This window comes from Oncorhynchus clarkii, chromosome 3 (genome assembly GCF_045791955.1).
Source record: "Oncorhynchus clarkii lewisi isolate Uvic-CL-2024 chromosome 3, UVic_Ocla_1.0, whole genome shotgun sequence".
NCBI lineage: Eukaryota > Metazoa > Chordata > Actinopteri > Salmoniformes > Salmonidae > Oncorhynchus > Oncorhynchus clarkii.
This window is the reverse complement of record NC_092149.1, coordinates 84,931,553-84,944,579: the sequence shown is the minus strand read 5'-3', so window position 1 is coordinate 84,944,579 and position 13,027 is coordinate 84,931,553. Positions and strand designations below refer to the sequence as shown.

Sequence of the window (13,027 nt, the reverse complement as noted above, 5' to 3'; positions counted from 1 at the left end):
TTAGAGTGGAGGGGTGGCAGGTAGCCTAGTGGTTAGAGTGGAGGGGTGGCAGGTAGCCTAGTGGTTAGAGTGGAGGGGTGGCAGGTAGCCTAGTGGTTAGAGTGGAGGGGTGGCAGGTAGCCTAGTGGTTAGAGTGTAGAGGTGGCAGGTAGCCTAGTGGTTAGAGTGTAGAGGAGGCAGGTAGCCTAGTGGTTAGAGTGGAGGGGTGGCAGGTAGCCTAGTGGTTAGAGTGTAGAGGTGGCAGGTAGCCTAGTGGTTAGAGTGTAGAGGACGCAGGTAGCCTAGTGGTTAGAGTGGAGGGGTGGCAGGTAGCCTAGTGGTTAGAGTGTAGAGGTGGCAGGTAGCCTAGTGGTTAGAGTGGAGGGGTGGCAGGTAGCCTAGTGGTTAGAGTGGAGGGGTGGCAGGTTGCCTAGTGGTTAGAGTGGAGGGGTGGCAGGTAGCCTAGTGGTTAGAGTGTAGAGGTGGCAGGTAGCCTAGTGGTTAGAGTGGAGGGGTGGCAGGTAGCCTAGTGGTTAGAGTGGAGGGGTGGCAGGTAGCCTAGTGGTTAGAGTGGAGGGGTGGCAGGTAGCCTAGTGGTTAGAGTGGAGGGGTGGCAGGTAGCCTAGTGGTTAGAGTGGAGGGGTGGCAGGTAGCCTAGTGGTTAGAGTGTAGAGGAGGCAGGTAGCCTAGTGTTTAGAGTGGAGGGGTGGCAGGTAGCCTAGTGGTTAGAGTGGAGGGGTGGCAGGTAGCCTAGTGGTTAGAGTGTAGGGGAGGCAGGTAGCCTAGTGGTTAGAGTGGAGGGGTGGCAGGTAGCCTAGTGGTTAGAGTGTAGAGGCGGCAGGGTAGCCTAGTGGTTAGAGTGTAGAGGCGGCAGGGTAGCCTAGTGGTTAGAGTGTAGAGGCGGCAGGGTAGCCTAGTGGTTAGAGTGTAGAGGCGGCAGGGTAGCCTAGTGGTTAGAGTGTAGAGGCGGCAGGGTAGCCTAGTGGGGGCGGCAGGGTAGCCTAGTGGGGGCGGCAGGGTAGCCTAGTGGGGGCGGCCTGGTAGCCTAGTGGTTAGAGCGGTGGACTAGTAACCGGAAAGATGCACGTTCAAACCCCCGAGCTGACAAGGTACAAATCTGTCGTTCTGCCCCTGAACAGGCAGTTAACCCACTGTTCCCAGGCCGTCATTGAAAATAAGAATTTGTTCTTAACTGACTTGTTAAATAAAGGTCAAATAAAATAAAAGGTGGATGCAGTGGATTGAGACACAGTTCGTGAAACAAAACTGATATCTCTAGTTTAAACTGATATCTCCAGTTTAAACTGATATCTCTAGTTTAAACTGATATCTCTAGTTTAAACTGATATCTCGAGTTTAAACTGATATCTCGAGTTTAAACTGATATCCCTAGTTTAAACTGATATCTCGAGTTTAAACTGATATCTCGAGTTTAACTGATATCTCGAGTTTAAACTGATATCTCTAGTTTAAACTGATATCTCAAGTTTAAACTGATATCTCTAGTTTAAACTGATATCGAGTTTAAACTGATATCTCGAGTTTAACTGATATCTCGAGTTTAAACTGATATCTCTAGTTTAAACTGATATCTCCAGTTTAAACTGATATCTCTAGTTTAAACTGATATCTCAAGTTTAAACTGATATCTCAAGTTTAAACTGATATCTCAAGTTTAAACTGATATCTCTAGTTTAAACTGATATCTCGAGTTAAACTGATATCTCGAGTTTAAACTGATATCTCTAGTTTAAACTGATATCTCTAGTTTAAACTGATATCTCGAGTTTAAACTGATATCTCTAGTTTAAAATTATATCTCTAGTTTAAACTGATATCTCGAGTTTAAACTGATATCTCTAGTTTAAACTGATATCTCGAGTTTAAACTGATATCTCTAGTTTAAACTGATATCTCGAGTTTAAACTGATATCTCTAGTTTAAACTGATATCTCTAGTTTAAACTGATATCTCTAGTTTAAACTGATATCTCTAGTTTAAACTGATATCTCGAGTTTAAACTGATATCTCTAGTTTAAAATTATATCTCTAGTTTAAACTGATATCTCGAGTTTAAACTGATATCTCTAGTTTAAACTGATATCTCGAGTTTAAACTGATATCTCTAGTTTAAACTGATATCTCGAGTTTAAACTGATATCTCTAGTTTAAACTGATATCTCTAGTTTAAACTGATATCTCGAGTTTAAACTGATATCTCTAGTTTAAAATTATATCTCTAGTTTAAACTGATATCTCCAGTTTAAACTGATATCTCTAGTTTAAACTGATATCTCCAGTTTAAACTGATATCTCTAGTTTAAACTGATATCTCTAGTTTAAACTGATATCTCGAGTTTAAACTGATATCTCTAGTTTAAAATTATATCTCTAGTTTAAACTGATATCTCGAGTTTAAACTGATATCTCTAGTTTAACTGATATCTCTAGTTTAAACTGATATCGCTAGTTTAAACTGATATCTCTAGTTTAAAATTATATCTCTAGTTTAAACTGATATCTCTAGTATCTCCAGTTTAAACTGATATCTCCAGTTTAAACTGATATCTCTAGTTTAAACTGATATCTCTAGTTTAAACTGATATCTCCAGTTTAAACTGATATCTCTAGTTTAAACTGATATCTCCAGTTTAAACTGATATCTCCAGTTTAAACTGATATCTCTAGTTTAAACTGATATCTCCAGTTTAAACTGATATCTCCAGTTTAAACTGATATCTCCAGTTTAAACTGATATCTCTAGTTTAAACTGATATCTCCAGTTTAAACTGATATCTCTAGTTTAAACTGATATCTCCAGTTTAAACTGATATCTCTAGTTTAAACTGATATCGAGTTTAAACTGATATCTCGAGTTTAACTGATATCTCGAGTTTAAACTGATATCTCTAGTTTAAACTGATATCTCCAGTTTAAACTGATATCTCTAGTTTAAACTGATATCTCTAGTTTAAACTGATATCTCGAGTTTAAACTGATATCTCTAGTTTAAAATTATATCTCTAGTTTAAACTGATATCTCTAGTTTAAACTGATATCTCCAGTTTAAACTGATATCTTTAGTTTAAAATTATATCTCTAGTTTAAACTGATGGATTTTTGATGGGGATTAAAAAATATATTTTTCTTAGATTGACAAACGGGTGCGTCCATAGACACTTTAAGGATTAAGCAAATTTTTACCCTTGAATTTATCTAGGCTTGCCATAACAAAAGGGGTTGAGTACTTGACTCAATACATTTGAGTGATATCTCTTGCTTGCGTCAATAGACTCTTAAGGGTTGAGTGGGGGAGAGAGAGAAGAGAGGCTACCTGGTGATGTAAGCGCTTATTCAATTCAGTCCACCGTCTCTGCGGGGTCGTTCCTATTCACCGTGGCGCCTCTTCTGTGCATTGTTAACCTTCATGACTAGATGTGAACGTCGTATACGCGCCATCACCAGGCAAACGTTTCTCTGTGTTGAATTTAATTATTTATTGTTCCCAGTTATTGCTTTTTAATGAGGAGCAGGCAGGTCACTTTTGTTCCAGAAGCCGGTGTGATGACTAACTGCACAGCTGCCAAATGCAAACAGCCGGGGAAGGTTTTGACCAGTGCTTTATTTGTAAATCGGGAGGTGTCTGAACAAAATTGAGCTCGAGAGAGGTGGTTGACCCGGAGGGGCTCTGATGTACTGGAATTAATATGAAAAAAAGTGACAAAAAGTGTTTCTTAGAGTGCCGGATAATAGTGATAATGGTGATAATGGAGTTAATAGTGATAATGGTGTCAATGGTGATAACGGTGACAATGATGATAATGGTAATAATAGTGATAGTGATGTTAATGGTAATAATAGTGATAATGGTGTTAATGGCGATAACGATTATAATGGTGATAATAGCAGTAATGGTAATAATCGTGGAGTCAATGGCAATAATAGTGATAATGGCGACAATGGTAATAATAGTGACAATGGCGATAATGGTGATAATGGTAATATTACTGATAATGGTGATAATGGTAATATTACTGATAATGTCGATAATGGTAATAATAGTGATAACGGTGATAATGGCAATAATATTCATAATGGTGATACCGGTGATGACGTTGATAATGGTAATAATGGTGATACCAGTGACAACGGTGATGATGGTGATAATGGTGATACCGGAGATTGGGGTGATAACAGAGATACCGGTAATAACAGTGATAATGGTGATAACGGAGTTAATGGTGATAACATATATAATGGTGACACCGGAGATAATGGTGATAATGAAGCTAATGGTAATACTAGTGTTAATGGTGATAACGGAGGTAATGGTGATAACGGAGTTAATGGTGATAACATATATAATGGTGACACCGGAGATAATGGTGATAATGAAGCTAATGGTAATACTAGTGTTAATGGTGATAACGGAGGTAATGGTGATAACGGAGTTAATGGTGCAGGATAGTTGCTTTGCTTTGGAACACTTTCAGCACATTTAAGGAACTTGACAAAAATACTTTACTTTACTTTATTTCAGTACTTTGACAGAATGTTTCCTAAAAGTTCAAATGTGGTTCCATTTCATTTAAATGTTGTTAATGTTTTAGCAACGTTCTCCAACTGGTTTGAATGTTCTCAAAAAGTTCAGAGAATGGTAAATAACTGTGGGAATTTCAGCTCACAGTTTCCTACAGGTTTCCTCGTGGTTCTATTTTTTAAAATATATATCTGAGAAGGGTAAGAAAACTCTTAGCAAAAATAATAATGAAACTGTAGAATTAATCAGAGAATGTTCTAACAATGTTATTTTAAAACATACATTCTGTTCTCAGAACATGAGAACTTTCCATAGAACAACAAGAACATGTTTGTTAGAGTGTTATTTAAAAGCATATACATTCCGTTCTCAGAACATGAGAACTTTCCATAGAACAACAAGAACATGTTTGTTAGAATGTTATTTTAAAACATTCATTCTGTTCTCAGAACATGAGAACTTTCCATAGAACAACAAGAAAATGTTTGTAACATTCGGAGAATGTTTTAAGAGTGTTATTTAAATGCATATACATTGCGTTCTCGGCACCAACAAAACTCCCTATATCCTCTATCTTATTAAGTGTGTGTGTTGACCGGGCACATCAACAAAACTCCCTCTATCCTCTATCTTGTTAAGTGTGTGTGTTGACCGGGCACAATAATCTTAATGAGTGTTTGTTTCCTATGAAATGTATTCTGTCACCAGCCACGTCGCTGACACCGACATTTTGCTTCCTGACAAGCTAAACAACTTCTTCGCCCGCTTTGAGGATAGCACAGCACCACCAACGCGGCCCACTACCAAGGACAGTGGGCTCTACTTCTCCGTGGCCGACGTGATTAAGACATTAAAGCGTGTTAACACTAGCAAGGCTTCCGGCATCCCTAGCTGCGTCCTCAGAGCATGCGCAGACCACCTGACTGGAGTGTTTAGGGACCTATTCAATCTCTCCATATCCCAGTCTGCTGTCCCCACTTGCTTCAATATGTCCACCATTGTTCCTGTTCCCAAGAAAGCAAAGATAACTGAACTAAATTACTATCTCCCCATAGCACTCACTTCTGTAATCAAGAAGTTCTTTGAGAGGTTAGTTAAGAATTGCACTGCACACTATCCTATCCCATCGGTACAAGAGGAATACCTATGTTAGAATGCTGTTCATTGACTACAGCTCAGCATTAAACACCATAGTATCCTCCAAGCTCATCATAAAGCTTGGGGCCCTGGGTCTCAACCCCACCCTGTGCAACTGTGTCCTGGACTTCCTGACGTACCGCCCCCAGGTGGTGAAGGTAGGAGACAATACATCCACTTCACTGATCCTCAACACAGGGGTGTGTGCACAGTCCCCTCCTGTACTCCTTGTTCACCTATGACTGCGTGGCCACTCACGCCTCTAACTCAATTATCAAGTTTGCAGACGACACAACGGTAGTAGGCCTGATTACAAAAAATGACGAGACAGCCTACAGGGAGGAGGTGAGGGCCCTGTGAGAGTGGTGCCAGGACAATAACCTCTCACTCAATTTCAGCAAAACAATTCAGCTGATCGTGGACTTCAGGAAACAGCAGAGGGAGCACGCCCCCATCCACATCGATGGGACCGCAGTGGAGAAGGTGGAAAACTTCAAGTTCCTCGGCGTACACATCACTGATGATCTGAAATGGTCCGCCCACACAGACAGTGTTGTGAGAAGGCGCTACAGCACCTCTTCAAACTCAGGTGGCTAATGAAATTTGGCTTGGCCCCTAAAACGCTCACAAACTTTTACAGCTGCACAATTGAGAGCATCCTGTCGGGCTGTATCACCGCCTGGTACGGCAACTGCACCATCTACAACTACTGGGCTCTCCAGAGGGTGGTGCGGTCTGTCCAACGCATCCCTGGGGACAAACTACCTTCCCTCCAGGACACCTACAGCACCTGATGTCACAGGAAGGCCAAAAAGATCATCAAGGTTATCAACCACCCGAACAATGGCCTGTACACTCCGCTGCCATCCAGAAGGCGAGGTCAGTACAGGTGCATCAAAGCTGGGACAGAGACTGAAAAACAGCTTCAATCTCATGGCCATCAGACTGTTAAATAGTCATCACTAGCCAGCTTCCACCCAGTTACGCAACCCTGCACTTTAGAGGCTGCTGCCCTGTGTACATAGACATGGAATTACTGGTCACTTTAATAATGTTTACATACTGCTTTACTCATCTCATATGTATGTATATACTTTATTTATTAACCTTTATTTAACTAGGCAAGTCAGGTAAGATCAAATTCGTATTTACAATGATGGCATACTGGGGAACAGTGGGTTAACTGCCTTGTTCAGGGGCAGAGTTACAGATTTTTACCTTGTCAGCTCGCGGATTCAATCCAACCTTTCGGTTGCTGGCCCAACGCTCTGACCACTAGGCTACCTGCCACCCCTAACTGTACATACTGTATTCTCTTCTACAGTATTCTAGTCTATGCCACTCCGACATTGCATGATCTAATATTTATATATTTCTTAATTCAATTATTTTACTTTTAGATTTGTGTGTATTGTTGTGATTTGTTAGATACTACTGTTGGAGCTAGGAAGCTAGGGTAGCCTAGTGGTTAGAAGGTTGCAAGTTCAAACCCCCGAGCTAACAAAGTACTAATCTGTTGTTCTGCCCCTGAACAGGCAGTTAACCCACTGTTCCTAAGCAGTCATTGAAAATAAGAATTTATTCTTAACTGACTTGCCTGGTTAAATAAAGGTAAAAAAAAAACGCAATAACATCTGCTAAACATGTGTGTGACCCATTAAAATTGTATTTTATTTTATTTTAATTTGTTTGAATAGACTAAAATGAACAGCTTTATGTGTGTAAAAATTCAGTGGACTAATTCCATGGCTAGAGTACATTAGATTATAGGTTCAAATCTCAACTGATGCTGTTTCACAATAGCAAATGTATGTTTTCTGTATGATTAAGGACTATGTAAATTAATTTCCATTTGTTCCTTCCTCTCTGTGCTTAGAGTAAAACAATAAATGTTGAAACATGCAGTGAAAGTTTTAAGGAAGTAAACCTCCAAACAACCTGTATCTTCCTGTCTCAGAGCATAAATAAAACTTCACAGGAAAACTTTCAAGAAACCAGAGTAAGACATTCCCAGAATCTCCCTGCAACCTAAATATAAACATTCCAGAAACAGGCAACATTTTCATTTTTTTTTTTTTGCCTACAGAAATAGGCTACAATTATAGTGTATTTGATTTTGAATAATTTTTTAATAATTAATAGGCTGACATGTTACCTTACAGAATATCTCATCATACCCTACTTCCTCTCTCATTCCTCTCTCCTTTATCAACAGTTTGATGAAATTAGTTTCGTTGTGAAAACATGTCAATTTCGATGTTCACAAACAGATTTCAGTTGGTTTTGGATTTTGTGTCTTAAGTGGGTGGGCTACTGCCTGTCTGTTCTTATCAAACTGCAGATGCGGTCCTGCCTGCCCACTAGGCCAGAATTCAGGAAGGCAGGCCACTGCCAAAACGTGTCAGAAATGCAACCACAAATGATGTGGCATGTCTTACCATAACAGTACAATTCTAGAGGCCTAAGGGGTAAAATAAGACTAATGTGCATATCAAATCAAATCAAATCAAATTTTATTTGTCACATACACATGGTTAGCAGATGTTAATGCGAGTGTAGCGAAATGCTTGTGCTTCTAGTTCCGACAATGCAGTAATAACAAGTAATCTAACTAACAATTCCAAAACTACTGTCTTGTACACAGTGTAAGGGGATAAAGAATATGTACATAAGGATATATGAATGAGTGATGGTACAGAGCAGCATAGGCAAGATACAGTAGATGGTATCGGGTACAGTATGTACAAATGAGATGAGTATGTAAACAAAGTGGCATAGTATAGTATAAAGTGGCTAGTGATACATGTATTACATAAGGATACCGTCGATGATATAGAGTACAGTATATACGTATGCGTATGAGATGAATAATGTAGGGTAAGTAACATTTATATAAGGTAGCATTGTTTAAAGTAGATACTTTAAAATAAATTATGCAGTGTAACACCGGAGAGATGGGAAGTTGCAGGCTTATGTCTATTAGAGCAGAGAGATACATGCACACACACGTTTGTCTCTCTCTCTCACCACAGAAACGGGCACACCTTGGTCTCAAAACCTACAAAGTTACGCAAACATAATCTCCGGTCCCAGCGCCCGAATCAATTCACAGAATATCAGCCCCAGGCTGAAGAAATGCGTTTTCACATTATCTGATCTTCTGATCTCTGTTGTTGGATTTCTTACGTTGCAAACAGTCGAAAAGTATTGTTTATTAGATGCATGCTAGCGGATCCGGGCAAACGGGCATAGGTTCCGGAAGGCATGCGTCCAAAACTGAGAGGATCCGGATCCTGTTCCGGCAGCATAAGGCTGAATTAAAGGACTTCTCGTATTGCTAAACAAGCAACAACCTTAGTGGTTTCCCCATCTACATTTACTGAGAGTCAAGTTTGGTTTCCCCATGTGTGGAAGCCTGATGAATATGAATAGGCTATTCACACAAACCCACGTTTTTAAGATAGGGCGGTTCCACAAACCAGCAGGCGAAGTTTATTATTTCCCCGTTGCTTTTATTCAACATTACCATTCGGTACGTATTGGCTGAGGACCGTAATCCAATCGCTTGCGAGCAAAGGCGGGGAGATGAAGGAAACCAAGAGGCGGGGCCAGAGTAAAGTTTTCCAGTACCACGGACAGGGCTAGACTGCAGGGAATCAAGGCTGGGAGGAGAGGGGCTGTCAACAACCGCGACAAATCGTCTTGACGACTTCATTTCACCTGATTCCACTCTCGTTTACCTGTTCCTCTTCTTGGTTCGCACGATGGTTGACTTTATTTTCGAGTTTTGATGCCAAGAGAGTGGAAGCGAGCTGCATTGTCTCTCTGCGTAGATCTGCCTCACTCTCCATTCTGCCAAAAACAGTGCGATTTTTGTTTGAAGCATTGTTTAGGTAGTGTATTGGTAACTGTTTGATCATTTAGCTGGTTATCTGTATAGTTAGTCGCTCATAATTGCTGCAGTTAATTGATTTTAATTGTTTTGTTTTTGTCTTTTGCCGTTATGCTTTATTGTAACGCGGTTTTAGCAGGCTAAAGAAGCATGAAGTTTCTTAGGTGAAATCCTTACTGTGGCATACTCTGGTGCGCAATAGACCTCCATTAGCAATTGGCTAGTCTCTTTTACCAATAAGCATCCCCATCAAACCAAGATAAACAATTTTGTGGACGGAAGCCTAAGTGCACGATGAGGTCCCTCCAGGACTTTTTGAATTGCACTTAAAAAGGAGAGCGAAGGAGAGAGAGAGAGAGAGAGAGAGAGAGGCTACAGGAAGCGACGCCTGCCAACCCTCAAAAACACCAAACATACTCGCCTCATCTTAGCCTTTGAAAATAATTACTTGATCTCTTGATCAGGTTGCTAGAATATTTTGATATAGACGTTCTTATTTCTCAGTAAACTAAAGGAAGATGAAGAAGTTTCGGAAGGTACTGGATGGCCTGTCTTCCTCCTCTCAGGGGGCTGTCGCGTCCCCGTCATGCAGCAGAGCAGCCGGTACCCCGCCCACTCCACAGGATATCCATGTCCAGGAGACGCTACTCTCGGAAAACTTTCACATATGCAAGGTGAGTAGTGTGTGTGTGCGCGCGCGCGCGTGTGTGTGTGTGTGCCTAGTTTCCCCCTGTCATATTTCTTAAATGGACCGATGATGGTGTATAAAACCATCCAAGCTAAAAGCCTATCCTTCAGATCAGCATTGTTACAAGGGCCAGATGAATGCATGCTGACTAGCGGTTACCGTATCGGTAGACCAACAGTGGTAGTGAAATGTTAACACAGGCCCGCTCCTGCATTGCTTTTTTTGGGGGATGGAGTAGGTTATGTGTTTGTTTGTGTGGAATCGAGTAGCCAACAGAACCTAGCAGATGGCGTAGATTGACTGCCATGTTGCCAGGTCTTCTGGATGCTACTCAGTCAAAGGTTCTCATCTTAAACCAGTTACCAGCATCTGAGCATCTCATCTTAGACATTCTGCCTGCTTCAGAGCTTCTCATCTTAGACACTCTGCCTGCTTCAGAGCTTCTCATCTTAGACACTCTGACTGCTTCAGAGCTTCTCATCTTAGACACTCTGACTGCGTCTAGCCCTCCACTCCTAGACACTCTGCCTGCGTCTAGCCCTCCACTCCTAGACACGCTGTCTACAGTATATCTGAACCTCCACTCCTATCCTAGACACGCTGTCTACAGTATATCTAACCCTCCACTCCTAGACACGCTGTCTACAGTATATCTAGACCTCCACTCCTAGACACGCTGTCTACAGTATATCTGAACCTCCACTCCTATCCTAGACACGCTGTCTACAGTATATCTAACCCTCCACTCCTAGACACGCTGTCTACAGTATATCTAGACCTCCACTCCTAGACACGCTGTCTACAGTATATCAAGACCTCCACTCCTAGACACGCTGTCTACAGTATATCTAGACCTCCACTCCTAGACACGCTGTCTACAGTATATCTAGCCCTCCACTCCTAGACACGCTGTCTACAGTATATCTGAGCCTCCACTCCTAGACACGCTATCTACAGTATATCTAGACCTCCACTCCTAGACACGCTGTCTACAGTATATCTAGACCTCCACTCCTAGACACGCTGTCTACAGTATATCTGAACCTCCACTCCTATCCTAGACACGCTGTCTACAGTATATCTGAACCTCCACTCATATCCTAGACACGTTGTCTACAGTATATCTAGACCTCCACTCCTAGACACGCTGTCTACAGTATATCTAGACCTCCACTCCTAGACACGCTGTCTACAGTATATCTAAACCTCCACTCCTAGACACGCTGTCTACAGTATATCTAGACCTCCACTCCTAGACACTCTGTCTACAGTATATCTAGACCTCCACTCCTAGACACGCTGTCTACAGTATATCTAACCCTCCACTCCTAGACAAGCTGTCTACAGTATATCATAACCTCCACTCCTAGACACGCTGTCTATAGTATATCTAAACCTCCACTCCTGGACTCTGACTTGACCACATAACTTAGTCTGGTTGGTATTTTTTTGTGTGCTTAATCTAATAATAGATGGATACAACTTTTCAGCACTTAGATAGGAATGTGGCTAAGACACAGGCTCTCTCACATGATACTAGATGTTCAGTGGTGTAGGCCTGTATGTCCTATGCTGTGTCTTATCACAGGGGTGGACTGCCAGATGTAAAAAAAAATATCTGGCTAATAATGAGGGGCCTCATGGGAAAAGAAATGTGCCTACAAAATAATGGCACCACGGGTGGTTCTATTTGTGCACAGCTGGCTGCTCATTGACTCCATGGTTTGGAGGGGAGGGGGTTAGGTTCCCTAGAGGTATTATCGTCGCCATGCCATGGTATGGAGGGGAGTTAGCCTAGCGCTATTATCACCGTCAGGCCAAGGTATGGAGGGGAGGGGGTTAGGTTCCCTAGAGGTATTATCGTCGCCATGCCATGGTATGGAGGGGAGTTAGCCTAGCGCTATTATTACCGTCAGGCCAAGGCCTGGAGGGGAGTTAGTCTAGCGCTATTATTACCGTCAGGCCAAGGCATGGAGGTAAGGGGTGGCAGATGGCATCAGACCATGGTGTGGAGAGGAATTTTGGATCCCACCATATATTTCCTTATTTTCCATCTCCTCCCTCTTCCACAGGCAGTGCTCTAGTGTCGGAGAATCTATGACATATCTATATATCCCATAAAAGTGAGCGGGTGAGCAGAGAGATCCGGCGGTGCTGTTGGGCTGATGTGATTGTCGTGGCACTATTTATAGAAATATGCCCCGCCCATTGCAGCCCAGCTGATGTATTTGGAGCTGACTGCAGCGATTATTCCTTGCCCTGAAGAGAGGGGAATTTTGGATCCCACCTTAAATAATTAATTGAGGAGCGAGCAAGACCGTTAGTACAATAACATAGTAGCTCAAGCAGAGGGAAAAGTATGGGGGTGGGGGGGGGGGGGGGGGGGGGGGTGGGATCATTTTTTTAAATGATGGAAGATAAGGAGGTGCAGGCAGTTGACTGCCAAGCAGAGGTGAAGGATGCTGAAGGGAGCATCTGAGGACTGACACTGGAGAAAGTTCTGGAAAGAATCATGTGTTGGACAAGGCAAGGCCCTGTAGATATGATACATTCTGACGGAGGCCTGTACTTATGAGAATTTCCAGTGGTGTAAAGTACTTTTAAGTAAAAAATACTTTACAGTAAGTAGTTTTATGGGGATGATTTGTACTTCACTTTACTATTTATATTTTTGCCAACTTTTACTTTTAAATCACTCACTCCTCAATAAAATATACTTTTTACTCCATACGTTCTCCCCGACACCTAAATGTACTTGTTACATTTTGACAGGAAAATTATCCAATTCACA

General features: G+C 41.7%; 1 protein-coding gene across 1 annotated transcript in view; it reads left to right on the top strand.

The window, feature by feature from the left end:
- The first annotated feature begins 10,066 nt into the window (after nt 1-10,066).
- The window catches only part of LOC139406187 (syntaxin-binding protein 5-like), a 236,343-nt gene continuing 233,382 nt past the window's right edge, over nt 10,067-13,027 (top strand). Inside the window, exon 1 of the mRNA XM_071148687.1 lies at nt 10,067-10,222. Coding sequence (XP_071004788.1) covers nt 10,067-10,222 — 156 coding nt within the window. The remainder of the gene's footprint in view (nt 10,223-13,027) is intronic.